This window comes from Oreochromis niloticus, linkage group LG7 (assembly GCF_001858045.2).
Source record: "Oreochromis niloticus isolate F11D_XX linkage group LG7, O_niloticus_UMD_NMBU, whole genome shotgun sequence".
Taxonomy (NCBI): domain Eukaryota; kingdom Metazoa; phylum Chordata; class Actinopteri; order Cichliformes; family Cichlidae; genus Oreochromis; species Oreochromis niloticus.
Window position 1 is genome coordinate 59,326,644 of NC_031972.2, and position 26,665 is coordinate 59,353,308.

Consider the following 26,665-nt stretch of genomic DNA (forward strand, 5'->3'; position numbering starts at 1 on the left):
AAAAGGTTGGATTTGTACACAAGCTCACATGTAAACATGCTCACGTGTAGTGAAATGCATGTTCGGTTCTTTTCTTTTGTTAAAAAAGTCCTATCTAGTAGGTAACAGTATACGGAGCTTGACATTTGCTCATACTTTCACGGAGGTTTTATATGTCCAGTATTGTTCCTTCAGCTTCTCATAGTGTGTATTCATTATGTCCACACAAAGAAGTAGATACACGGCTACACATGTGAAAAGAAATGAGGGCTGGGCATGAGGGACAAATCCAAATTCAAAGTAAGAAAGAAGGAGCACAGTTCATCGGTGATACAAACACAATGCTTTATCTCACACAGCAGGTGTGTGGATTACCTTTTTAATTGGATCTTGGTGTGAGACTGGAAAAGGCAAAGGCCTATTGTAGTCGCTGCTGAAAGGGGATGGCGAAGCAAGAAAAGGACAGGGAATGAGCAGAGGAAGGGAGGTGAGTTACAATCTTACATGCTTTTGGGAACACAAACCCAATCACCACAGGAAGAGTGTGTTAATCCAACTGGAACACTTTTATATAGACCTAAACACATTCAGGTATATAAGCACGAACAGAGGGCTAGCGGTTCGTCCGCTTGTCCTATTAAGTCACAATATAGGATATTAGCTGTATCAGTGTGTCAATTGGTTACGATGTGCATTTGTCCCATCTTATCCACTAGAGTTAAATTATGTTGCACCTAACTCCACGGAAGTGGGACCCCAATAATTACCGTCTGCCATTTGTAAAACTCTACTTTCACATCTCTGTTGGTGTCTACTTAAAGCCAGGTACAGTTCACACCACCTTTACATCACCATCATAATAATAATAATAATGGATTGCATTTATATAGCACTTTTCTAGGCACCCAAAGCGCTTTACAATTCCACTATTCATTCACTCACTAGTGGAGGCAAACTACAGTTGTAGCCACAGCTGCCCTGGGGCAGACTGACAAAAGTGAGGCTGCCATATCGCACCATCAGCGGTAGGGCAAAGTGTCTTGCCCAAGGACACAATGACCAGGACAGAGAGAGCAGGGGGATCGAACCGGCAACCTTCCAGTTACTGATGAGCTTCCCAATCCCTGAGCCACGGTCGCCCCATGGCAGCAGAGCTCCTCCAGACTGCAGGGGTCAAAGCAGAGCCCACAGAACAGCACATGTGAGAGAGGCAGATGACCTCTTCCTCCAGCTCGTCCACCTTCACCTCCACCATGAGCTCCAAAAAGTATCCTAGAGTGGCTCAGGGCTTTGCAAGGAGCGCAGAGGGTAGGGATATTGCATGCAAGGAGATCCTCCTTCATTCTGGGATTCTTAGAGCTAAATCTTTGATATTATGAGACAGGCAATGAAGGACTATCTAATAGAGCTGTCTTTGCTATAAGCAAAAGCAACATAATTAACTGACATCAATGATTAGCTTCAACAAACATGTCAAATCCCCTAATGTAGAGAGCAAAAATAAAGTTTATGAACTCCTGCAGACTTCTCAGCACTGAGATGGAGTCAGGCCTCAGTTCTCTTCTCTTTTCTAAAAAAAAAAGGAAAAGAAACAATTTTGCACTTTAGACTGCCGTAACTTAGGTTACCTGTTTGCACAATATTCTGATAGTCTTACCGTGGATGTACTTGACTCACCTTTAGAGCACTCTGGGGTTCATTGTAAGACCTTCGCTGTGGTGGAGTCCTTCAACCAGGTACAAAAATCCCCCCAACTCCCAGAGGGAGAGTCTGTCCCAGATTTTGAAGCGAAGCTACGCCCCATCACTGCCCAACAGGGTGAGGTGAACCATTCTTTCTATTCCACAGCAGCTTGAAATTTCACAAAATGCCCTTTGCAACTCGCAGAATCTCTCCTCACATTGTATTGCAAACAAGTGTGAGCCCTTGAGACTATAAGAAAAGCGTGCACCAGCCAAATTTAGACACTTGCCCATGATTTGCCTGGAAACACTGGATGACACAAACAGAACTCCACTGGGAAACAAAAGTTTAATGTGATATGAAAACTTTAGGTAAACATTTTTTCTTACTGAGTGAAGGTACTGTGGGTTGCATCTGATTAAAGCCCTAACAAAGACCTCACTGAGGACAGAAATACTCTGATAAAGACTTTATGGTTCTCATCACCTCTATTGAAGAAAGCCTTTGCTGCTTATGCTGAATACTAGTGCCTTTTTAGCATAAAATCTACGTGTTTGAATCTGATTCACTCTACTTCTACCTGTAAATTATAGATTAAGAGACTTGGAGAAGCTCGCCCATCACAATATGCAGAATACTGCAGAGTAGCCAGGCTATTATCATTCATGGAATGACCCTACAGCTACTTGTCTCAAAAGGAAAGCAGAAAATGATGATCCTAAATCATTTAATGTTATGGCAACTGTTATAGCAAAATATAAATCTTAACCCGATCTGTCTCTTTGTCATTCATAGGTGACAATGCTGCATTCAAGGCAAATGTGACTGGGAATCCTCAGCCCAGTGTGAGCTGGGAGCGAGCTAGTGGGTTCCCACTGTCTGTGGCAACAAAATCTTCCCACGACAACATTGACAAACAGCATATACTGAAGGTTTGAAACTGTAAAACTACATTACTTATCCTTGGCCTAATTGGAAATTTGATCTACAAAATACTAGTTAGACCTGCCATGATGTATGACAAAAAGGACAGGAAGCAGATCTGGAGGTCGCAGAGGTAAAGATGTTAAGATTTTCATTAAGAGTGACCAGGATGGACAAGATTAGAAATGAATACATCAGAGGGACAGCTCAGGCTGAATGGTTTGGAGACAAAGTTAGAGAGGTGAAGCTGAGATGGTTTGGACATGAGCAGAGGAGGGATTGTGATATATTTGGCCAGGATGTTACCAGGCAGGAGGAAAAGAGGAAGATCACAGAGAAGATTCATGGATGTAGTGAAGGAGGACATGCAGACTGTTGGTGTGACAGAGAAGAATGCCCTAGAGATAGGGTAAGATGGAGGCAGATGATGGGCTAAGACAACTCCTAAAGTGAGCAGCTGAAAGTAGAAGAAGAAGAAGATTAAATTTCCCCCTTTTTTGTTATGTTTTAAAACGTTAAGGGATTGATTTTGTTCACTGTCATTGTGTTGCCGCTGACTAATTTTAAGCTTGTGTTATATCTGATGAGCATCCCTGTTTAATTTTAGTCATCTAACACTATAGATGTAAGTAGTATTTACTGTAGCTTTGCATGTTCTTGTGTACTCTGTTTTCTTAAGTTTTTCACTGAATGTTACTATTTTGACAAATAAATCATGTCATTATTTTTTTTTAAAGTTAAGAGTGTAATTTCAGCGTCATTATCTGGAAGTGTGAATTCAGGGTTTAGGGTACGTAGTAAAAATGTGTTGCTTTAAAAGGTGAAATACTCTTTCTGGGCGTGGTATCTCTGTACAGCCTATCATTAAGCTGAACAGCCCCGCCGTTTTGGTGCTGTCAAGTGAGACGGCACACCATGCATCATGAGGAAAAGTAGATAGGACGGGAAAAAAAACTCTCACTGAACCTTTTATCTATAACCACTCCAGAGTGGATTTAGTGCTTTCTCTGTACCAGCCGGGGAGCTTAACTGAAGCTTAAATAGCTATTATAAAGCAATTAACTTGTGGGTGCTGACATATGCATCTCCCCTTGCCATCTGTTTCTCTGGTAAGGGATGACTGTTAAATTCCAATGCTATGTGTTGAGGAGTTATTCCTAGCATGCCACTGCCTTCTACTGCTTAAAACGAGTACTGCAATGGGATAAAAATGACCTGAATGACAGTGTGACAGTTTGAAAAGTCTCACTGCAACTAGACACGTTGCTTTTTCCTTCATTAGTCATTTATCTAATGTCTAATACCTTCTCTCCAAATTAGATCAAAAATCTGACCTTGGAGGATGCCGATGTCTACAAGTGCGCTGCCTCCAACAAGCACAGAGATGCCGCCTTCTCCATATCGCTCAGTGTTACAGAAAGTAAGGCAGCCATATCGTACAGCATGTGTTGTTTGGAAGCCATCATCACAATTTGCCTCCAGTTTTCTCCTAGTGCCTCAGGTGAAAGTTGCTTTCTCTTTGTTTCCAGACCCACCAATGGACTTCAAAAAGATGCTGAAGAAGCGGCAGGAGCACACACATGTTGTCTAATACTAGCTGTGACACTCCTAGAACCTGTCAAGGTGTGATGGAGCACTCTCTGATCAAGTGCCAGACATATATTTTTTTGTGCATGTATCCAGAAATACCCACAGGACAAGATCTAAAGGGTTGCTGGTGGGACTGAGGAAGATGCTTTTCAGCTGCCATCGCACATATTCATATGCTATGTCATGCATGCAAACAAGCATAGTATATACCTGTATAAGTGCTTCCTGTGTAAGATCTTTCTTCTTTTGCAGAGGTATGGAGAAGAGAGGGGAGAAGAAGAAGCCACCTACAGAGGAGGAGATGTTAAAGATCCTGGCTGGAGCTGACAAGAAGGACTATGGGAGGATCTGTGCTGAGTATGGCTTCAGCGACATCAGAGGCATTCTCGAGAAGTTCAAGGAGATGAAGAAGACAGTGGAGGTGGAGGTAGACCTGTGACACAGACAGCTTGCACACATGACACAGGATCAAATGAAGATGAACAGGTTTGGGATATGATATTTTAAAAAAACAGCTTAAAATAGAGCAAGGGAGAACTGATAAAAGTTTACACAACTCTGCGACAAAGTTAAGTTAGAAAGCAAAAGTCAACTGATGTGAAGATGGGAAATAATTCAAAATGTCATATGTCATTTTTTATTAGGTTTATTAAATAAATAAATATTTCTACATTTGATATGTTTTTACAAGATGGTGCGTGTCTTGAAGCCCCTGGAAGACATCTCCGCCAAAGCTGACATCGTGTTCGACACTGTCTTGGAACTGAAGGATCCAAACATCATGATGCAGTGTTTTTTGGTAAAGCACATCAGTTTTCTGGTTCAGTGTCAAAGTCTGCTTATTTATGAATGTTACCATGACATAAATCGCTTGTGATTTCTCCCCTCATCTCTGCGTTGTGCTTGCAATTCAGGGCGCAGAGCTGCAGCGGGTCCAGTACTCTCCTTCTCACTGCTCATAATACAGATTTCATTGTATTTACTGACTCCATTTACATACTTATTTTTACATGCTTTCTTTACATTTGCATTATGTAACACCATGTCATATTTTATCCCCTCCATTCAGTGTCAGTATTTATTTGACCCAGAGATCAGACTTTCTCACTTAGTTCATATTACTCAGAAACGCACATGTCAAAAAAAAACCCCAGATCCATAGCTAGTTGGCTTGGAATCCTTGGATATGTTTACTTGAATGATCAATAAAAACCCTTCTTGTCTTCTGCTATATCTCATTCAGATGAACTGCTTAAAGTCATGTCTGACTTCAAGCCAAAAAAAGAGTAAATGAGCGAGAGACTGCTGTGTTTGAGGTTCATCTTTCCAAGAAAACAGATTGACCCCTTATCTGGAAGGTTAGTGTGCAGTTCAGGAAGAGAATCATAGCATTTAATTACACTTTTACACTATCATATGATATCCCACACAGGATGAGACTGAAAATGCTTTTTAAAGATTATTTCCTGAATTTCTTGACATCTCAGTTACTCCAAAAAAAGGAACCCACAGATACAGTATACTGCCATTGTTTGAGGAAATATAAAACACTGGAACGTAATGTGGAAATAGTTTTCCCAGAAGTGGTTTTGCAGGTAAAGGAAAAGGGGGGAAAAAGAGATGAAAAGTCTGATGTCCCTCTGTCTGAGGATGGTCTGACCTACACCTTAAAGATTAAGGATGTGAAAGCCACTGACACTGGAAACTATACAATCAGCACTGGAGACCTCACTGCCACCTTGCTACTTTTTATTGAACGTATGGACCAGCATACCAGGATTTAATTGCATTTACCAACACAAAAAAACTAGTTTGTCTTATTTTGTTATGTTTTGTTTTTCCCGACAGAGCTGTCTTGTTGAAGCTAATATTTCTAGGGAAACAAACCTTCACAGTTGAGATATGACCAGCCACTGCCTTGTTTTCCTCCCCTGAGATTAGAAGCTTCGCTCCTTCGTAGCTATGCAAAACAACATCATCTTCCCTGTTTTTTAAATGAAGATGTATGGGTAGTGCAATAAATCCTCCCTCCTAGTGCTCAGTTGAAAGTAATCCAACCAAATCCCTGCTCACAACAAGCTCATTTATTACAGCTCTGCCTAACAAGACATTTACTTGCCCAAGGTGCAAGTTGGGGCATGTAAATATCTTTACAAGGACATGTGGCTGTCCTCTGGGTTTGCACCAAGAGAAGCATGGCAATTGAGGTTGTGTTAATTATAGTTATTCATGAATATGAGTACGCTCTATCTTTTTTTTTCTGGGGCTGAATATAAAGAACAAGCCTAATAAGTGCACAAGCATTTAAATTCTGTTCATACTTTCACCTTGTAATCATCAGTGTCTGTGCTTCTACTTCTAAAATTACTAAAACTTTGTAAGTGTAGTATGCTAATAAAGTCCACATTAGCGCTAAAGCGTCTCTCTTTTTTTCATTCTTCCTCTGTCTTAATTCTATATAGGCTTTCCCATCAAGTTTACCAGCCATTTGAAGAATGTCTGTGTGCATGAGAGAAGCACAGCCCGCCTGGAGTGTGAGATGAGCTCCAAGGACGTGCACATTCACTGGCTGAAGGATGGGTGTGATATCACAGCAAGCGGGCGCTACATCTTCATGCGTGAGGGGAAAAGGGCTGAGGTTATTATAGAAGAGTGTCAGCTGGCAGATGAGGGAGAGTACTCTGTTGTCTGCACTCAGGAGAACGATACATACGAATATGTCACGTCTGCTAAAGTCACTGTGGATGGTAAGAATTCTGCTGTGTAGAGAAAAAGAACCCTTACATTTTCTTGGAGTATAAGGTGAAGGTGCATGTGTTCCTCCACTGATCAAACAATACAGTAAACTGCAGTTACAGCAACAGAGAAATAGAAAAATAACACAGTGCTGTTCAGAACAAAACAGACTGTCAGTGCCAAAAAAATGCTCTGTGAAAACAAAACACAGGCCTACTGTGTGTATTATTATAGTACTGCACAGTAACAGAGTAGTGGTGAGAATAAGTGCTCCTACTGTTGTACTGTTAGCCACAGATTCTTATCAGGCAAACACCCAATGCTCTCCCTTGCAACACTGCAGTGGAAAGACTTGCAAGTATGGCGATCTATCTTCTTCATTCTTCTGTAACTTCCTATATTCTTTTGTCTCTCCCTTGTTGCACTCCCACACATCCTTACTCCTCTTTCAGGCTGTTACCCCTGCAGAATTTTTATCTGAGCAGACTCCACCATGTTCACAAATTGCTTACTGCTCTTAAGTTCTGTAAATATATTTTACAATTCTCATGCTCGTGACTTCCACCTTTCGGCTTCTGACAATTAGATGGATCATTTTGGATGTAAAATACTACTGGCATATTTTAGAGAGTAAAACATGTTTCTTTTGCAGATTTCAGATAACATTTTTGAATCAGCCAAAGCCAAGGCAATGGAAAAAACTTTGAAAATCTAACAACACTGCATAACTGATTAATAATGAATTCTATGAATGCTAATTCTCTCCAAGTTCTTTTTCTCTGTGTGTTGCCAGAGTGTTTTGCCTCACTGAAGAGTGCTATGTCAGATGTTCAGTGTTCTACAGGCTCCCCTGCAGAGCTGAGTGTTGTTCTTGATGATGAGGTGGATGGAGTATGGCTGAAGGATGGGGTGGATAAAAGACTTGTTAGCTGTTAATCCTGAACTGTAAATTTGACTAATTTTTGGTCTTTTTCATCCATCCTTTTGTGTTAAACTTAACAGTTTTCGAAGCTGAATGGAGTTCAGCTGGTAAAACAGGGAGCTGTGCACAAACTAATCTTCTCTGGTGTGAACGAGTCCCATGAGAGCAAGTACACATTCAGAGCTAAAGGGGCAGAAAGTGAGGCTGTGCTCAGTATTGCAGGTTAGTGTATGTTTGCGTGTGTACGAAGTGTGTATTTACAAGTGAGGCAGGTCTTTACTACACTAGAAAGCTTCCTGTTACTGTTACATTGAAAAGTCAGACAAACACTGAAATTCAGGCAAACCAAATGCTTTCATTGTGTCAGGGGCTGGGTCTGTGACCCGGCGTTTTGAGTTTATTTTGTATCTTTGGGCATACTGTCACGGCCAGAATGGCTGATGTGTTTGATGAGCGTGGACCTAAATGCAGACACACGAGGGACAGGAATAAAGTTTAACAAAAAGCAAGCCGTTTATTTTGTTGACAAACATTAACACAAAAAACAAAGCAAAGCAAACAGGGGGCGAGACCTAAAACTAGAACCTAAACTGGGAGAAACTAAAACATGAAAACTGTGACATGAACATGGCCTGAACAGGAACATGAAAAACTATAACGTGAGACAGAACATGAGCTTGAGGGGAAAAACCTGATACATGAAAAGCCAAAACTCACATGACCACGTAACCAGACAAACAGACGACCAGACCCTGAGCAGAGGAAGACAAAGGACTTAAATACACAGAAGGATAATGAGAGGATGGGGAACAGGTGGGAACACAGCACACAAATCAGACCTAACGAGACAAGGGGAAGCAAAACTAGACATACTGCACAGGGACTTTCACAATAAAACAGGAAACAAGATTCTTTATTTGTCACATGCATAGTTATACAAGTACAACATGCTGTGAAATGTATCTAAGCTTACAGCATCTGGTCTTCCCAGGCAGTCTCCCATCCAAGTACTAACCAAGCCCAACCCTGCTTAACTTCCAAGATCAGGCAAGATCGGGTGTGCTCAGGGTGGTATGGCCGTAGGAAAGCAAACATGGCAACACAAGCTTGACAATTAGAACATGGAACACGCAGACATGAAATAACTGAGGAGACATGGAACATAGCACATAGCACTGGCATGACAGAAAGTAAAACAATGTGGACAAGACAGACTATATAGAGGACAAGAAAAGACTCATAAATCATGGAGACATGGGTGAAACAAAACCCTAACTAAATAATACCACAAGAGCTTTATATTATGGAAAACTAACTTAATAAAAATCAAAAACACAAAATAAACTCAAAACGCTGGGTCACAGACCCTAAAAATGCTTATTATTAGTTTGTAGTCATCTTTGCTACTCTTTTGGATACCAAAGCTTTTCTCAAAGCTTTGAAAAACTGTACTAAAAAATAAAGACTGCAGAGAATCAATGGAATCCCATCTATATATGATCTCATTTTCCTAGACCCTCCAGAAATTGATTCCTCTGACCACTGGACTTGTTGGGGGCTCAGCCAGTGACTGTAAAGGCAGGCCACACAGCCACCATTAACATCCTCTTCAAAGGCAAACCAGATCCTAAGCTTACCAGGTATAAAGATGGTGTGAAGGTTATGGAGGATGAGAGGACCAAGGTGGAGCGGACAGATAATAGCACCTCATTGGTGCTGAGCAGGTGGATTAAAATAAACAGTGTCATCTTGTTTCATATGCAGATACAGTTGTTTTTTAATTCACTTTGGATGTTTACTTGATGCCTGAGAGAAGATTAGTGGCACATTTATGCGTTGTCTCAAGAGCGACTGTGGTGCTGCTGTTACTGACGTGCAACTCATTGTGATTGGTGGATGAAATCACACAATCATATCAATTTAAAGCACTTTTTCAAACGGAGGTTTGTATTTAACTAACACATCACTTTCTTTAGACCGCCCAAAGCCTCCTCAAGGGAAAGTTAAGTTACTTGAACTGTCAGAGAAGTGTATCAAGATGAAACGGAAGGCTCGGAGGGACAACGGGGGTAAGCAGGTCACCAGTTTGTGATCGATCGCTGTATGGTAGGCAAGAGGTCCTGGAACAGGGTTGGATAACTGGATAGTAGCATTAATGCCTTCATTGATGACAAAGTGGAGGAGGGCCATGCATACTAGCATTGCATCACAGCCATCAATGGAAAGGGAATGAGTGACCCTCTGGAGACAGAGGAGGCCCGTGGTGCACCACGGTCCAACTGGAGGTGAAAGGTAAAGAGAAGTGCTTTGTGGTTTACAGTTCACTGTAGTTCAACTTCATTGCCATGCTAAAAGTTTCATATCCTGGATTTGAGATGTCTATTGACAACTGTTTAAAATCCACTTATCCAGAGCCTCCAGGTACAGCATCACAGCCTCAGGTGTCTAATTTAACTAAGAACACCGTGACAGTGAGTTGGAGTCCTCCAGCCAGTGATGGAGGAGCCTCAGTTCACGGCTACATCTGTGAACTGAGGAGAAAGAAAGGCTGCAAATCCATAAGGAGCTACTCACTGGTCAGGCTTGGAGCAGCGTGCCAAGCCAAGCTATCTCATGCATCACTGCAAACTTTTTACTGAAATCAGTGTTACTGTTACAAGCCGAAGTGCCCATTTTAGCATTTTATCTAAAAACCCCTGACTCCTAACCTAGGTTCCTTACTGATGCTACATTCACATCTGGCACATTCACACCTTTATTACTGTTTCCAGAATCCAACTTCATGGTGTATGGATTGGTGGAAGATATGGAGTATGAGTGACCAGTGTAAACAGGGCTGGTGCAGGCACTCCCAGCAACATTTCTAATCCCATGCTGGCTAAAAATCCAGCATGTAAGTCTTCCCCTCACAGTGTCTTATTTATTTTCTTTCCTGAATCAGCAGGATGTAGCCCATCAGTATGTAGGCTCCCATATTGAAGCTTTGAGTTTTGAATTTGTGTCATAACCACTTTGGTAGTCATTTGCTTTATCACCTATTTTACTCTAAATGGATACCATACTGTATTAAAAAAGACTTGAAACTAGCAACTTAGACCATACAGTGATTTGGAAAATTTTTACTCAGGTCAAAAATTAAGTGTAAAGTTTTGCCATTTCTAATGTATGGTTTCGCTTTTTTTATGCCCCTGTTGGCCATTTAAAAAAAACAAAAAATCCCAGAGTTCATTCACTTTTTATATGTGGAGTTTATGTTCAGCTTTCATTTATAGTAAATGTTCCTTTTATTTCTGTACCTAAATATTTGATTTATTCAACAGTATTATAAATGTAATTTTCCCCTGAAGCAGCTCCTGGCCTAGTGAGGAACCTGGGTGTGTCTGATTCCACAAACTCCTCCATTTCTCTAAAGTGGACTCCTCCATGCCCATCAAGGAGATGCTGAGACGTGGAGGAAAGCCACTAAGATCCCCGTCTCCTATACTGCCTTCACAGTGGTGGGACTTCAGGAGCGGATGAAGTACCACTTTCGTGTCCAAGCTGTCAATGAAAAAGGGGTGGGGGAGCCCAGTGAGCTAGCAGAAGGTGTATTGGCCATAATCGTGTGGTTTTCCAGGCTGGAAAGGAAATTTGCCTTGACTTCAGCTTCAGTGTAAGACTTCATCAGTGAAATAAAGTGGCTAATATTTAACAGTTGTCTTTCTCTTCAGGAGTATGTAATAACTGTACCTCAAAACACAAACCACAAAAATCCAGTCAGACATACTTATATCCAAGATGGCATTCTCAGCACAGGAAGACAGGTCATCACAAACACCAAGAATCACTCCCAGTCATTCATTTCTTCAACTCAGCGACTTGACTCTGGCATCTGTTCTCCTGAAGAATAACTATGGAGAGGCTCACTATGAAGTCCATGTCAAGGTTATAGGTAAGTGACCAATGCTTCATTATTTACTCCCCACTTTGTCCTTCTTTAATGATTATATTTTGTAACAAGAAGTCCCTTCAGATGCATTTTTGCTGCTTTTATGGCTTTATACAAACTTCCAGATCTGTCAAGAGAAATTTACAGTAATTTCTTCCTCTTGTTCTCCTGCTGCTGTACTCAGATGTTCCCCAGCCGCCAAAGAACCTCCAGTTGGTGGAGGAGATCCCGGACACAGTGACTCTGCAATGGGATCACACCCCTGACCTGGCTGATGAGGATCAGGCAACACATTATGTACAGCTTCCTGGTTTACTGTAACTGAGTGTGTTTTCATTAGCAAGTACACTGTTACTGGACTGCTTCCAGGAAGGAAGTACTATTTTTAGGGTCACTGCACAGAATTCAGTTGGTGACAGGGATCCCTTAGATTCAAAGCAACTTTTCGTCATCGCCAAGGTGACAGGTAAAAGTAGTGTATTTCTCAGTCTTTCCTATATTATACATATCAGATGGCTATACACGCTCTTCACTCAGATTTATTTATGTCTGCTGTGTGTTTCCAAAAGAGCATCAGCAGCCTTCAGGGGAAGGAATATGCATTACCTCAAAGTCATGTTAAACTTACTTTCCTGCTGCCCCTGAAGGACCAAGCCGTTCTCAGAGGACATGACTGCACCATGAGCTGTGCCTAACAGGGGCTGCCAACTCCACAGGTATGAAAGACATGGCTGCTGATACCAGCAACCATAATGTATGTGAAGCAAAATTTAAAACATCTGTGTGTATAATCTTTGTACACACAGATGTTCACTTCTGTTGCCCACAAGTAAAAATATTTCCCCTTTGTAGGCTTGCTGGTATCAAGGGGAATCCATGATCTCTGATTCCACTCGCTTTTGGCACCGCACAGTTAATGGAGTGTGCACTCTAGTCATCCCCACTTGTGGAGCTCAAGACAATGTAGAATACACTCTGGTGCTGGAAAACCCTCTGGGGATGGTCAAGTGTGCCTGTAGCCTAGTGGTGTATGGTAGGTTCTACAATGAGAGAGGGTGGAGAGTGGAATAATTAATAATTTATAATGATATTACCTTACTAAATATATATCTGTATGTGGTGACTTCCAGATAAAGATGACAAGGGTCTGCTGGAGAGCTGCCTGGCTAATCAGAAAAACAAAGAGAAGCTTATTTTGTAAGGAGTCTTCTATAATTGGCCACTTCTCTCATTCTTACATTGCTGTTGGTATTTTCACTCATTCTGGCTTGACTAAGTTCTGTTTATCACCGATTATAACCGTTTGGCATGCTGTAGTTACCCTTTTCTGTTTTTAGGTTTTGCAATTCTGGTAATACTTTTGACAAACACTAGAGGTCAGACTCTCACTCTTCCTTCAGGAGTGGCTAAATGTTTGGTACGTTTGTGCTCCTCATTAGTCAGCTCGTTCAGCCAGAGAGATTGTCTTTTATCTTTAGCTCACAAATGCTTTTCTGTCTTAAAAAAAAATAAGAAAGAAAGAAAAGAATAGAAGAAAAATGATTTTTTTTTCCTTCTAGGTGTCCAGTTCTTCCAGAATAGCTTGTTTCACAGGACTCTGCATCAGGCCACCTATTAAAAAAACCTCCAGTTTGTTGCTCTAGTTTGTGTGTGAACTTAAGATTCAAATCAAACCAAGTTAATTCACGGTACACGTTGCACCACATCCACAACAGACAATAGTGTGAGAATAGTTTTCTGCCAATTATGCAAAAGGCCACAATTTAAAGCTCACTTATCCCCATGGCTTACTTTGCGGATCTGTACCATGTAATTACAATGACCTGTGCTTGAAGGCAGGCTGGAGCCGTTGTCAGATATCTTTCTTTTCTTGCACGCCCAGCATTGCTTGGCGTATTGGACTGTGCTTTAAAAAACAAAAATCAAAGTTCCCTCAAGATGTATTTCAAACAAAAACAAGAACTTGTTTACCTCAAAGTGCTACAGGGCCTCAGGTACAACAAAGTTTTTAGGACAGTCTGCACAGATCCATTTTCACTTCTTTGTTTTTGGTTGTCTTTTGTTTTGAGGTTTGTTTGGGGTTTTTTGCTTAGTTTTTTGCATCTTTTGGCCAGTGGCACAAATCTGCAGCCGATTTGAGGTCAGGTGATCAACTTTGCATGCCAGCTGCTTGGCCACTGCTTGCATGGTTTTTATGTGTAGGATTGCTGACCTACTGTATTGCCTTAAAATGCAATGCCTGTATAAAGGGTGTATTTGAGTCCAACAGTAATTATACAGATTCTACTTTCAACCTTAATGTCCACTTAACCACAGTGTTATCCATTCCTTTTAAATCCAGTGCTTTAAAAAATACCAGATTACTTTTCATCTGCATATCCGACAGTCTCTTTAAAAGACATTGCCTCAGAGCAGCCTGGTGCTGCTTGAGACTGAGTGTGGTCTGGTAAGGAGCTGCCAGCCTGACAGAGAGGGGTTACAACCCCTCTCTGTCCTTGCGTCACTATTGCTGGCGCCCACAACTCCATTTGTATAGACCCACCAGAGGACTGGCAGTCAGACTGCCAGGTTCAAATCAATCAAGCACCAAAAGGCACTAAACTGACGTCACAGGTACCTTCCGCTTCTCCCCTATTCAGCTAAGACACAATAAAGTTGAAATACCGTGGAGTGAAACTTTGAATGGTCAGTCTCGGCATTTCAAAGAAACTAAAGGCTGCTGCACTCAAACGGAACTTAATGCTTGTGCATTTCTAATGGATTTCTTTGATGTTTTATGGTATCACATTTTCAATAATGTGATTAAGAGTGTTTTTTTTTTAAACTTTCTTCACTCTTCAGGAGTGACATTATTTCATCAGTTTCATGTATATTTCGTGTCTCACCAAGTCTGTTTTTATAAGGGCCAGAAAAGAGATACTTATTTCTTAGAAGACTGGACTTCTTTGATGGCAAGACTTTGGCTGCAAATGAATGGGACACATTTGAAGAGAACTGGCACAGATTCAGCAGGACAAAATTCTTAAGATGTCTGTGTGCATGTTGAGGAAGAAAATACAGACAAGATAAGGTAACAGGAAGCTGAAAGGGAAGAGAAACAGAGAGCCTTGTCGGTAGAACTCTGAGTTTTCACAGGGTTAACTGCTGTTGAAAGCACATTTCCCTCAGTCAGACAATACTGCACAGCAGCTACTAGAACAGAGCTCTCTGTTGTCTTCCAGTTCATTCTGTCTGTAATGGCACTTTAGCTGCTGAGGACCATCAGCTTCAGTAGAAACACAAAAAAACAGAGTTATAAACATCTGCTGACATTTTCAATGCAGTGATCCTAGGAAACAAAAAACAACAGAAAAGAAAAAAAGAGACATTTTGTTGAAGTTGCATTGTAATTGCATTTATTTCTCCAATAGTTATTCACATTCATAGCAGTTTCACTACAGCAAAGAAACTATTTCATCTCTACAGTCATGAAAGAAATAAATCACAATAAAGTGAAAAAATCAAGGACAACAAGGTAAAGCATGTCACTGAATTAAAAGAAAAGTGAAACATTCTTTCAATAAATGGAATTCAAATTCTGCATTGCAATGGACCTTAAAACAAGAATTAAATAATCTGCGGAAAACAAATTTGGCTTTTCCCACATTGACAGGCAAAACATTTTGGGCTTTCATTTTCTGCAAATGAAAGGATAACACTTAAAAAAAGATTTATACATGAAGGTAAGTAACACTTTAATTGAAATGAATGTCTTTTAAAGAAAACACATGATTTTCACATGCTGATTTGTCACTTTCAAAACACTAACTTTTCGAGAAAAAATGAAAGGAAAAATGAGCATATACTTTAGAGGATACAGTACACAATAATCCTTTGTTAAAAACACTTTCACTGCTAGGTTTAAGGAGAGATCAACTGGCCTTACTTTGGGTACAGAAAAGTGCAGAACATGGAGAGGGGGAGGGGGTAATTTTACAAAGAGAAGATGTTTATTTCCACATATTTCTCTTAAGCTCATACTGATGTTGCAGGGCTGTCAGTTGTAGTAAAATTTAAAAAAAAAAACACCTTGGTGTTGATGTGGAGGAGTCACATCAGCCCACTAGTCATGCATGAGTAAATATACAAACTTTACAGCTATCTGTTTTGAATGTAACCCACTTCATAATCATGAGCACAGTGCATTAGCAGCAAAGTCTTCAAATCAACAATCACAACAAACAACAGCAAAAAGAATTCAGGAAGAAAACTTCTAATCAAAGAAAAGTGCTAACCTATTCAGAGGACCAAGTGAAACCACAGGACTCACTGTGGAGACCTCTGACAGCTCTCTCTGGTCCCTTTTATATGCACACACAAAGCTTTGAACAACGGGCCGTTGACAGGCTAAGGTAAACTGATGCGCCTGCTGGCCTGCCATCTGTGGGGGAACAGGGTGGTAGCTAACAGCTTCCCCTCTGTGTCATATTTCACCTTCTACTCTAATTCAAGCTACAATATCACCCAATAATAACCTCCGTCCTCAATGAAAAGCTAAAAGCAATCCTGCACCAGTGGTGGTGGTGGTGGTGGGGGGGGGACTTCTGTCACCTGTGAAACAACAGCCGATTTGACACATGAGAAACCTCTGATGTTAACAAGTTCCACTCAGTCAAATGAGTTCAGTTTTCAATTATAATTTAAGCTTGGTTTCTGGAGCCCAAATCAAATAAAAGCAGATACTTTAGAGAAGAAACAGTTTGGCCAAGAAAAAATATCTCAAAAATAAATGCTTTGCTCTGTGGGAACAACAGTCAGGAGGCTTTGTGTGGCAAAGGACAAAGAAGGTGGTGCCCACAGAAATTGCCCACATAGTAAGGATGAGTAAGACTGCTTGACTAAGTCCCGCCATCCCTGCATGGTTTTACTTGAGGCCATGTAATAGAGTCTGTGTTGCCTAGCATCTCTACTTGCACTCCATTCCACTTTCTTTTAAGACTGCTATCAAGCTTCAGTGGATGGCTTTCAGCACAAAGGCGGCCGATATTAATTGTTGACAGAACGTGCTCCGTCGGTGATGAAAACAGGGAGAGAACACTGCAGAGTCAGAGTCTGCAGTGCTGGGAGGACAAATTAAAACACGCAACAGAAGACAAGTGGTCACACGGCCAGACTGATGGAACATTTCTGACTGACAAAGCAGAAACATTGTGCTGACAAGCATAGTGACAGGCTGAAAGAATATTGAGGAACTTTCTGGCAAAGCAGTAGTCAAGAATAGCCACTTGTGCCAAGTGTCTTTCTCGGTCAAAGCAAAACTGTGCTACCGATATTGGAAAAAAACCTTGATGACAGTCAACACCATTGTCTGCCTGCAGATCTGTCATGGTGGCTAAGGTGATGCCTAAACACCTTTTGAAGCGTTTGAATGTGTGTGGGTTTTTTGTGGTGGTTTTTTTTTTTTTTTTTGTGCGTATGTAGCTGCTGACAGCTGTTGGGGTCAATGACCCAGCAGAAGAAACCCATAACATGGGCTTGTTTTTTTCCATGGTTGCTTCATAAACAATACATATACAGCATCACATCTGAGAGTTTCATTATTAAACCATTGCGCTAAGTATGTTCCACTGTCACTTTTAACAGTGATTAATAATTTAAATCTGTGATCAATCAGATTTTTTCTCCACCAGCATATAAACAGGAGGCATGTCCAGCAATGGAAATTGTCACTATTAAAACGCTAGCTTAAAGTTCTTAACTGACAGTAGATCTGCAGTCTGTTACAAAGCTGCAGTTCTGAAGAGGCGATGGGCATGAAGATGGTTTTGAGAGCTTTGTGATAATACAATAAAAATATCCAGTAGTGTGTGTACTTCATAGAAACTCTGTTGGTTCACAGCATTTCGGGCCTTGAGTTGGTTGTGATTTGCCACAAGAACACACAGACGTTCAAGCAACAGTTAAGAAAAAAAAAAGCAATGTACGCACTCTCACACATACGCACACGCTCAAAAACATGCGTAAGTGTAGACATCTGAAGAAAAAGTTGTGGTATAATTATTAAATATTCAGTAAGACACTTTGTTTTAAAATAAAACATTTGCAGGGGACGAAACAGACGAGAGGTGAGAAGCAGAAATATGTAAGAGATGAAAGACAAAATAGGAGCCAGACTGTTAGGGATTAGCTGTGGCGGATTTTGCAGGATTAAAGCTGATGAAGTGTCCTGTGAGAGGGAATTATTGGGAATAATGGGATAACTGTTTCCTCACATGACATGCCAGTTCCCTTGTCTTCCCTTTTTTTTCCATTTTGGTTTTTCGGTTCGTTTTGGCTGCCTTAAGGACAAAGCGGACACTTTTGTGCATGTTTGTGTGCATTTCATTATGAGCGAGTGAGCCCTTTCCCAGGGCCCTGACAGACACACACAGAGTTGATAAACAAAAAGATTCCATCCTGTAACATAGCCCTTCTTTTCAGTCTTCATAACATTGCTATTAGGCCAAATACAGCGTATGTCAGCTGATCCATTATGGCAATAAGATCCCCATGAACTTTTTCCAATAACTAACACAGCAGGAGCTGTGGGTGTCAGGTGTGTGTACATGGTGACATTTGCACCTGCATTTCTTAAAAAGCTGCTGGTGGGGAAAACAAATTCCTGGTGGACTTAACACCAAAAGGAGAAGCAGGTGCACACTATACAGCAAGTAATAATGTGTGCAGTAGTCTGCTGTGACTATGGTATTTACTGAATTTCAGCCTTATTGGTTTACTTTTTATCATTTTTTATCTGTGCATCTAGTTATTCGAGGACATCACAGAAGAAAAAATACTTTAAAAAATATGTTGATAATGACTTATGAGAGTGTAGAGGGGCAGGATTGTTATAAATAATATCATAGGGATTGCAGATAACGAAAACAGGTCTGGTCCGGACTAAGCTTTTAGAATAGCACCCTTAATTAAGCGGAACACAGAGCAACAGAGAATGGAAAAAATATGTATACATCGGTATTAAAAAAACTCCCTTTTTAACATAACAAATAACAAACTAAATGTTAAATTGTAATGCTGGACAACATAAAGCATACGTCTGTGCTGGGAGTGTGAGGTGTGTGAAAGGACTGTGTGCCAAGCGAGGTAAAAATCAAACACATCAACGCACACAGACCCCATTACTCTCCCATACACACGCCTTGAAGGTGCCCAGTGACATGCTCCCATTAGCCAGTTAAAAGTAAGTAATACTCTCTACATAGCAGGTTAATATTACTGCACTTATCACCTTTGTAACTAGGTTGAAAGCCATGTTATCTTCAGAGGAGGCAGGTAGGACTGTTGTTGGGTGAGGCTGAAGATAATACTACTGTATCTTCTTTGTTAGAGGACACATGTGAGTTTACAACGCTAATGGGACAGAAGGGTGATGTAAAGGCTGTAGTGGCCCAGCGGTGTATGAGCACCACACTGAGATGAAGGCTGGGGGCTGGGAACCTGGCAGTGAGATGTGTCCATAATCACATGGTTTGAAGACTGCTGGAACTCATGTTCTCTTCCTGGCCACCTCCACGTCCTGGCACTCAACAGCTGACAGTGCTATGAGCATCTGGGCGGCGTAGTAGGTGGCCATGATGATGGCTCGCGAATGGGGCACAGGGAAGCAGAACTTGTTGACTGCAATGGTGAGGTCAGAGACCATGAAGAGCACGGCACCCAGGCAGGCAGACAACTTGGTCCAGGTCCACAGGTCATTTGCCAGCTGCAAACCTGCGATCGCCCTCCAGCCCATGAAACCAATTAGGGCGATGTAGACGGCCACCAAGTAGGTGAAGGGGCCAGAGAGGTAGGGGTACAGCAGGATATAGCACAGAAAGGATACAGCAGTGATCACCAGCCCAGCACGCACATTAATAGGCTTCATCCCAAAGGCAGAAGAGTAGAGTATATGGGTGATGGCAAACATCAGAAGGCCTGTAGAATATTAAATAATACATGAAACCATAATTAAGTTTTAATACAAGTTGTTTCCATTGAGTTTTATTTAGTCTTTCTAATGGTTGCTGATTAATGTTGTCAATGGGCTCAAAAGGCCAAGAAGCCAGGAGGACTCAGGTGATAAAACAATTCCTGAACCAGGGATTATGTCTGTTAATATTTGATGGATGTTTACAACAGACATTTTTTTCTTTAAATGGACACACCTAGACATTTATTGTTGTATTGTTGAATTACATGTGATGAGATAATTGTTACAATGCAGAGCTTTTCCTCACCATGGACAAAGTAGCCCTGCTCCTGCCAGATGAGAAAGGCATCACCCAGAGCAGAAAATATGAGGCCAGCCAAGATCTTGCGGGCACTGGAGTGAGCACAGAGAAAGGTGAAGCCATGAGCCAGCAAAAAGACCCAAAGGCAGAAGATGGGCAGGCATTTGATCAGGGCGCTGAACCAAGATGGGCTTGAGGTGGGCAGCCACAGGACAAAGTATACACAGGTTGCTTTGAAGAATGGCACCAATTTAGGGCCTTCACTCTTGACCTGAAAGTAAAATGAATAGTTATATTAATAACTGAAATATAGTTGCAAATACATGTGATGCTCTTATAATCATTGACTTAAAACAGATTTACTTTCTGTTTGAGCTGCATAGTGTTATATTTGTGAATACAGTAGGAAAAAAAAACAAGCGAGATTTAAAACTGCTGACTTTGTGTGGCCATTAGTTTCTCGCCATCAGCCATATGTACACGTGTCACTGAAACCAAACTTTGTGGGAAAAGGCTGTCGAAGGAAATGAGAACACTCCCATACTGTGACTCCCAGTAACCTTTAAATTTCTCCTTTTTGCAACTAATTTGTTATGTTGTTTTTCTTTCTTGTCTGGTTTACCTTCTTCCTCGTATATGAAGTTACTGAGAACTGTGAAGTGTAACCATCACTCAAGTTCCTCTTTCCAACTGTGTTACCAGTCATATTTATTTCTGTCCAAATAGATGAGGCCCACAACACACATACAGATTCAGAGTATGAAAAAGTTTCACAAAACCCCTGGAATGATGACCCACCGGTGATTCTGAGAATCACTTTTGAGGCAGGCCTGTGGGATCAAAAGGCAAAAGAAAAAAGAAAGTGGGTGAGGTGGAGGGAAAGGCACTGAGTGTGGGTTCACTAGAGGTGAGATCGCTGGAGGAGTGAAGAGGAGTATATGAATAAGGCGGGAAGAAGAGGAGGAACAAGGGGTCATAGTGAATCAAGTAAAAGTTTCAAAAGACTGGGCAAGAACTGCTGATTTGATGTCCCAAAGGGCTATTTTACAGTGTCCTTTTTTGCATCCTACCCCGATATATTCGGTGGTAAGCAAAGTGATGCAAAAAAAAAAAAAAAAAAGCCCTGGTATGGTTGCAAAGTGCAAAAGAGAAAAAAAAAAGGAAAGAAAAGGCAACTAGGATAAAGAGAAAGGAAAACAAGAAGAAGCACAAAAAAGGAGCCTTAGGGGAAGAAAACAGTGAATGAGCTGGTGTACCACCATTCAGATGGCAGCTGGATGTAGTAGCAGAGGAGGAGTAGGATACAGAGACTGAAGAATCTTACAGTTTATTACTGTGAAGGAAGGTAGAAAGGAACAGCCCAGAATTGCACAATTCTTCAAAAAAGTAACAGACCAAATGACAGTACTGGATCAACTAGTGTTCAGTTTATTTTCATACAACTCTATTTGTATAGTGCCAATTTGCAATAACAGTATAATTAATGTGCTTTATATAGCAAAGTAAACCCCTACAATATTAAAGGGAAAACCCTAATGATTCCCTGCGCTCAAGCACGTGGAAACATGGAGAAGGAAGAAGGGATTGAGGTTTAAGTGACCGAGTTTAGGTGACCCCAAACCTACTCTAAAGTACCTGACAGACTACCAGCAGGAAAACAACAGGGATCTGACGCATAAGTTCATACAGTCACGACCATATTGAGCTAAAAGTAGGACAGCAAAATAACTATTGCCTGGGTTCTCCACAATTAAGAGAAGGATGCTGAGAAGATAATTTGCATGTTCCCCGAAAGCATGCCAGACTAGGAATGCACTTTTGACCATTTTTCTAAATGTATTCAACAGTCTGCTTCGGGGAGGATGCAAAAAAAGACATTACTTCCAAGGGCTTGTGTGGTGCAAGGACATCCATTGAGAATGAGACAATAGAGGAAAAAGTCAGTAATGTATCTGTCTAAATTTCCTGAATTATATGGTCTCCAGGAAAGCCCTTGCTTGGAAACAGGTTTCCAAGTAGATATGCCAGGAGTGTGTTTTAACACTCAGGTAGTTTGACGTAGGTTAGCTATATGTTTATCCATTTCTTAGATGTGTTATATGATCCTCCCAGGAGCTCTACAGACCTACTAAAGCTTCATACACAACATTATTTGATATTGTTCCATAGTCACAATATAAAGAATTGATTCATTTCAGTTAAACTAATTATCTTTATACTTAAGATGTGATTGCAGAGTGTATGAAGCACACAGAGCTTCTGGATACCTAGTGCTCTGTGTGCCAAGATTGGACATTTACTTTTAAACTCACCTCTTAAGCTGCTTCAGGATCTTGATTGCATTACTAAAATCACTACTGATTAATACTTTAAATTCTTTATAAAGTACTTTTAGTGAGATGTATCCTGTAATAATAAAAGTTGTTTCAATCATTTTTCTTTGAATGTTTAGGCTTCCTACCAAAATGGCAAAAAGAGAAGTAACAATACTTGCTCTGCCACTTTTTCACTCTGACAAGATTAAGATAAGTTTCAGCAGTTTTGTTTTCTGCTTTCACAATACATTTAAGATTAATATCAGTCTCTTCTAGGTACAAGTGTAATGCTGTTTTCCACTGCCATCAAACCAGGGCTAGGTATATAATGGGAACTAATGCACTCCTTTCCATTATCCACTTTGCCACACTTGTACAGTGAACCTATCTATCACATTAAGGCCGAATAGGTGGCAAGGCAAGGAGACAGCCCTGGCAACAGTCCCAGACTAACCGATATGAAAATTCTGCTTAAAAAGCCAGGGTCGTCTTATACTTTAGGACAGAGCAAAAGAAAACACCACATACCATATCTGTTACACTCCTGGGACTCAAGGATGACTTTAAGTATTCTCGTTACACATATAGCGGCTAGTTGTTATTTAATAAGGTCCAGTGAAAACAGTTTACTAGACTCAATAAGGCACTGTCAGTTTGATTTCTATCTACAGAAAAAGACATCCGTCTAATGATTAGCTTGGCACTTAAGAAAGGAAAGGAAGTTGGGAGGAAGTCAGTGATTCCTATAACCTTTAGTCTGTTCTGTGCTGGGTTTGAGATACTTTTCAGTTTCGATTTTTATTCTTTGTCATCCAATCATGGCATGTACATGCTAAACAAAATCCTTAAAGTAGGAGAAAGGCATAACTAAAATTGGGTTTGAAACATTTATAACATAATCCTTCAAGTCTTCTAATACAATTAAGCTTCAATTTTGTTACAGTGTTCTATAAAAGAAGTTTCATTTTGCTGATTTAGATATGAATCCAGATTATGATAGTATCAGGAGTCCGAGTATCAATTTCATTCATTTCCTAAACAATTACTGCTGTAATATTTCCCACCCCATTAAAATTTGATTGCACAAATTTTTCCATCAGGAAAGCATAATTGCTTGTTGGAATCCATAAACTGCTTTACACTGGTTTTAATGGGTTTCTTGCTCAGATGATCAGCATTGTTCTCCTGTTCAATTTCTTGTACTTGACTGAAATTGGTGGAGTTATGTAGCACACTATCATCTCAACTGTAAACCAGTCCACTCTTATTCATGGAGGCGTCAGTTTGTCTGTGGGAGCACTGAAGACAGGGACATTAGTGATGGCTGTTAGTCCTGTAATAGCCGGCTGTCGCCAGAATAAAAAAAAAAGAATATAATAGCTCACTTAAGAAGCAAACAAAATGAATCATTACGTCATCATTTATCTGTCTAAATGATCACATTATAAATAAAGGATGTTTGCAAATGTGCAGGACCATATAAAGCTGAACAGCTATACACACCTGCTCCTGTCCTCTGTTAAACAATAATACTGTTAATGATTGACTATATTTGCATGATTAGTCAATACAGATCGACTGACGTTTAAAAGGCACCTTGTATCCCAAACCAAAGAAAAGACAATTTGTTCTTTCTTTTTTGTGTCCTTTTGAAGTAGAGAAATATGGCGCCTCTAAAGCCTGCACAGCTGGCATGTGAGTCTTATGACAATGTTATTTCTATGAAGCATCACACAACTCTGTTTTTTTTCCACCTCTGAGCTGCTTTAGCTCTACAAAGAAGACATTTGGGGATGCAGACTAGAAAGGAATACAACCTTATTGCTGCACTGTATGATGCCTTGAGTTCCTGAAGTAAGAGTAAAAACTACAGTTTCTGACAAAAAACAAAACACTGTGGGGCACTGGATGTGCTGATGCCTCTACAGATGATCAATATAGCCAAAAATAAGCAAATAAAGTTAAGGCAAGCAACGTGAGTCAATGTCTTTGGGCAGTGCAGGTAGATTTCAGACTACAAGTGCTCGGTCTGTCTGAATGGTTGCTTGACATTATATCTAGATTTAAAAATGTTCATAGAGTCCCTTATAAGCACAACAATCTGCTTACCATTGTGTAGAATGGTAAGCAGAAAACTGAGTGTAGTACTGTGTTTAAAAAAAAAAAACATACCAAAGAATCAAGCAGAAACTATTGAACTGCATCTAAGTAATAACTGAATAATAGCAGCCTTCAGTGGGACAATAATCACGTTTACTTCTGAACAGGTACTGGAAATTATCAGACACTAACACACCAATATTGCCTGTTTACTTTTTTCAGCATCAGAAAAACAACCCTGACTAAAAGCATACATCTCTTTCTCAGCAATGCTGGGACCCTAATAGAAATAAAGGAAAACCAGGACCTGCACAGCATCTTCATCACTAAGGAAACTAGTCTGTATGGCAGGCATTCCTCCACACAGACTTACACACCAGGGTTTTCTACAGCCCAAATTACAATGAACCGTCCCTCATGGCCCCAGCAAAGGGGGTAAAATTTCATAGCAGCTCTGCTAAAGCAAGAGGATGCTCCACCTGCTTAAATTATTCATGTAGTTATCAGCTTTTTTGTCAAAATGGACGATTTCCAGGTGAGGTCCGTTATGGAGCCAATAGATAGGCCAAACAATAAACTCTATATAAAGCACAGTTACAGCAAGGGAGATGAAAAGAAAGCCAGAATCGACCACAGCTCGGCGCATGCGTTACTGGAGGGTAAGAAACGAAAAAAAAAAAAGACAAAAAAGGTCGTGGCATGACAGCTTTTTCTTTTTTGTCAGGGATAGCCTTTCGAAATTTTTGTACGTTCAATACCGAGAAGGAACAGCGAGCAGCGTCGCTGCTGTGCCAAAAAAGGAAACGGCTAGACGGGAACAAGAAAGTTTCTGCCTTGTGTCTGCACAAACACATACAGACGGGCACTATTTAATGACGAGAAAATGAGAGTGACCCCGAGCACCTGAGCGAGCGGTTTTTAATTTAGCAGACGCGCTTATTTACTGGCAATTAAATCATGAACCAGAGAGCATGCGCTGGCCTTCCAAGATAAAGTATGATAAGATATGAATAACAACGAAAATGCCCCAGTAAATGCTTGAATAGCAGCAGGCAGTCGACAATGCACACATTAAGGATGTTATCTTCGGAAGTCTCGTTATTGTATAACTAGCTTAACTAGCCGCTGTTTATTCCTGAATGTTTTAAATGACCATTTGAAACTGGTACTTACCACTGTTACTGGAGAAACCATTTCTCCCTCGGTGCTGTCCGTGCTGGTTAAAAAGGATACACTGATTCGTTTGACTCTTCTTGTTTATGTTTTACTGAGGACGGCGAGATGCCGATTGTTTTTGTCCTCGATCCTGTGGGCGGTCCGACATCAGAGAGGCAGTGACAGGCCTTTCAGTGTTGACCAATAGGAGCAGAGACTGGTCTTAGAGGGCGGGATAAGGCGTCAGGGGACGCCCTGATAGGAGGAGTCGGGGTCCGTTTTACATACCGGAGCAGATGGCCTTTATTTACATTCTACGGAAATGGAGCTTGATTTGTCGAGCTTGGTTTTTGATTGCACACTGACAGTTCAGCGTTAATTGATCATATTGAGCGTTAGAGATGAGAAAACATTATTGCTGTATGAATGATGAATTGAAAGCTATTAAGCTATTAATTACCACTTAGTGGATTTTCTGCCGGAGCATCTTCAACGCTGACAGCTCAAGCTCCTCTTTCAAAAAAAAAAAAAAAAAAAAAAAAAAAAAAAATTCAATTCAATTCAGTTTTTTTTTATAAAGTCAAATCACAGCAACAGCTGCTTCAATGTCCTTTAAGGTCATTGTCTCCAAACCATACATCATAACAGGCCTCACTACTTTCTTGTCAACCTTCACTGTTGCTGCTGTCCTACTGCCACAAACCAATACTGCCACTCCTCTCCACCTGCTCCAACCTGTGTGCACTCCCTTCTTCAACACTCTTGTGCACTGTCAATTGCTTTTTATGGCTGACGCCAGGTATTTAAACTAGTCCACCTTCACTACCTCTACCCCCTTGCATTTACTGTAACACCTCTCTCTCTCTCTCTCTCTCTCTCCATATATATATACACATATATATATATTTATATAATTTACACATGTACTCTGTTCCAACTTTCATTCTCTTTTCCCTGGAACATACCTCCACCTTTCCAGGATCTTGTCCACCTGCTCCCTGCTCTCACTACAGGTCACAATCTCACCCATACTTTGAACCCATCTGTCACCCCTACCACCTCACCACAGTCTGGCTTCATACAT

At 40.7% G+C, this 26,665-nt stretch overlaps 2 protein-coding genes and 1 pseudogene across 2 annotated transcripts; 1 reads left to right on the forward strand and 2 right to left on the reverse strand.

Annotated features, from left to right (window-relative positions):
• Positions 1–1,756: 1,756 nt before the first annotated feature.
• Positions 1,757–13,536, forward strand: LOC100704322 (immunoglobulin superfamily member 22). Its single transcript, XM_025908470.1, is given in 26 exon segments — positions 1,757–1,797; positions 2,458–2,594; positions 3,907–4,006; positions 4,116–4,209; positions 4,429–4,603; positions 4,868–4,975; positions 5,420–5,462; positions 5,749–5,934; positions 6,639–6,923; positions 7,706–7,825; positions 7,913–8,056; positions 9,349–9,371; positions 9,374–9,627; positions 10,547–10,650; positions 10,653–10,727; positions 11,182–11,266; positions 11,268–11,705; positions 11,707–11,765; positions 11,947–12,057; positions 12,060–12,145; positions 12,147–12,239; positions 12,332–12,478; positions 12,615–12,795; positions 12,893–12,959; positions 13,100–13,179; positions 13,322–13,536. Coding segments are annotated over 21 exon segments (2,817 nt in total). The 5' UTR covers positions 1,757–1,797; positions 2,458–2,594; positions 3,907–4,006; positions 4,116–4,209; positions 4,429–4,432; the 3' UTR covers positions 13,137–13,179; positions 13,322–13,536.
• LOC112847596 (uncharacterized) lies at positions 8,801–8,919 on the reverse strand (annotated as a pseudogene).
• Positions 13,537–15,140: 1,604 nt separating the features above from the next.
• tmem86a (transmembrane protein 86A) lies at positions 15,141–25,753 on the reverse strand. The gene is made up of 3 exons (XM_003440486.4): positions 25,600–25,753; positions 20,018–20,282; positions 15,141–19,715 (listed from the first exon to the last, which is right to left on the reverse strand). The coding sequence occupies exons 1-3, from the start codon at positions 25,618–25,620 to the stop codon at positions 19,288–19,290; spliced, it is 714 nt and encodes a 237-aa protein (XP_003440534.1). The 5' UTR covers positions 25,621–25,753; the 3' UTR covers positions 15,141–19,287.
• Between the last annotated feature and the right edge of the window lie 912 nt (positions 25,754–26,665).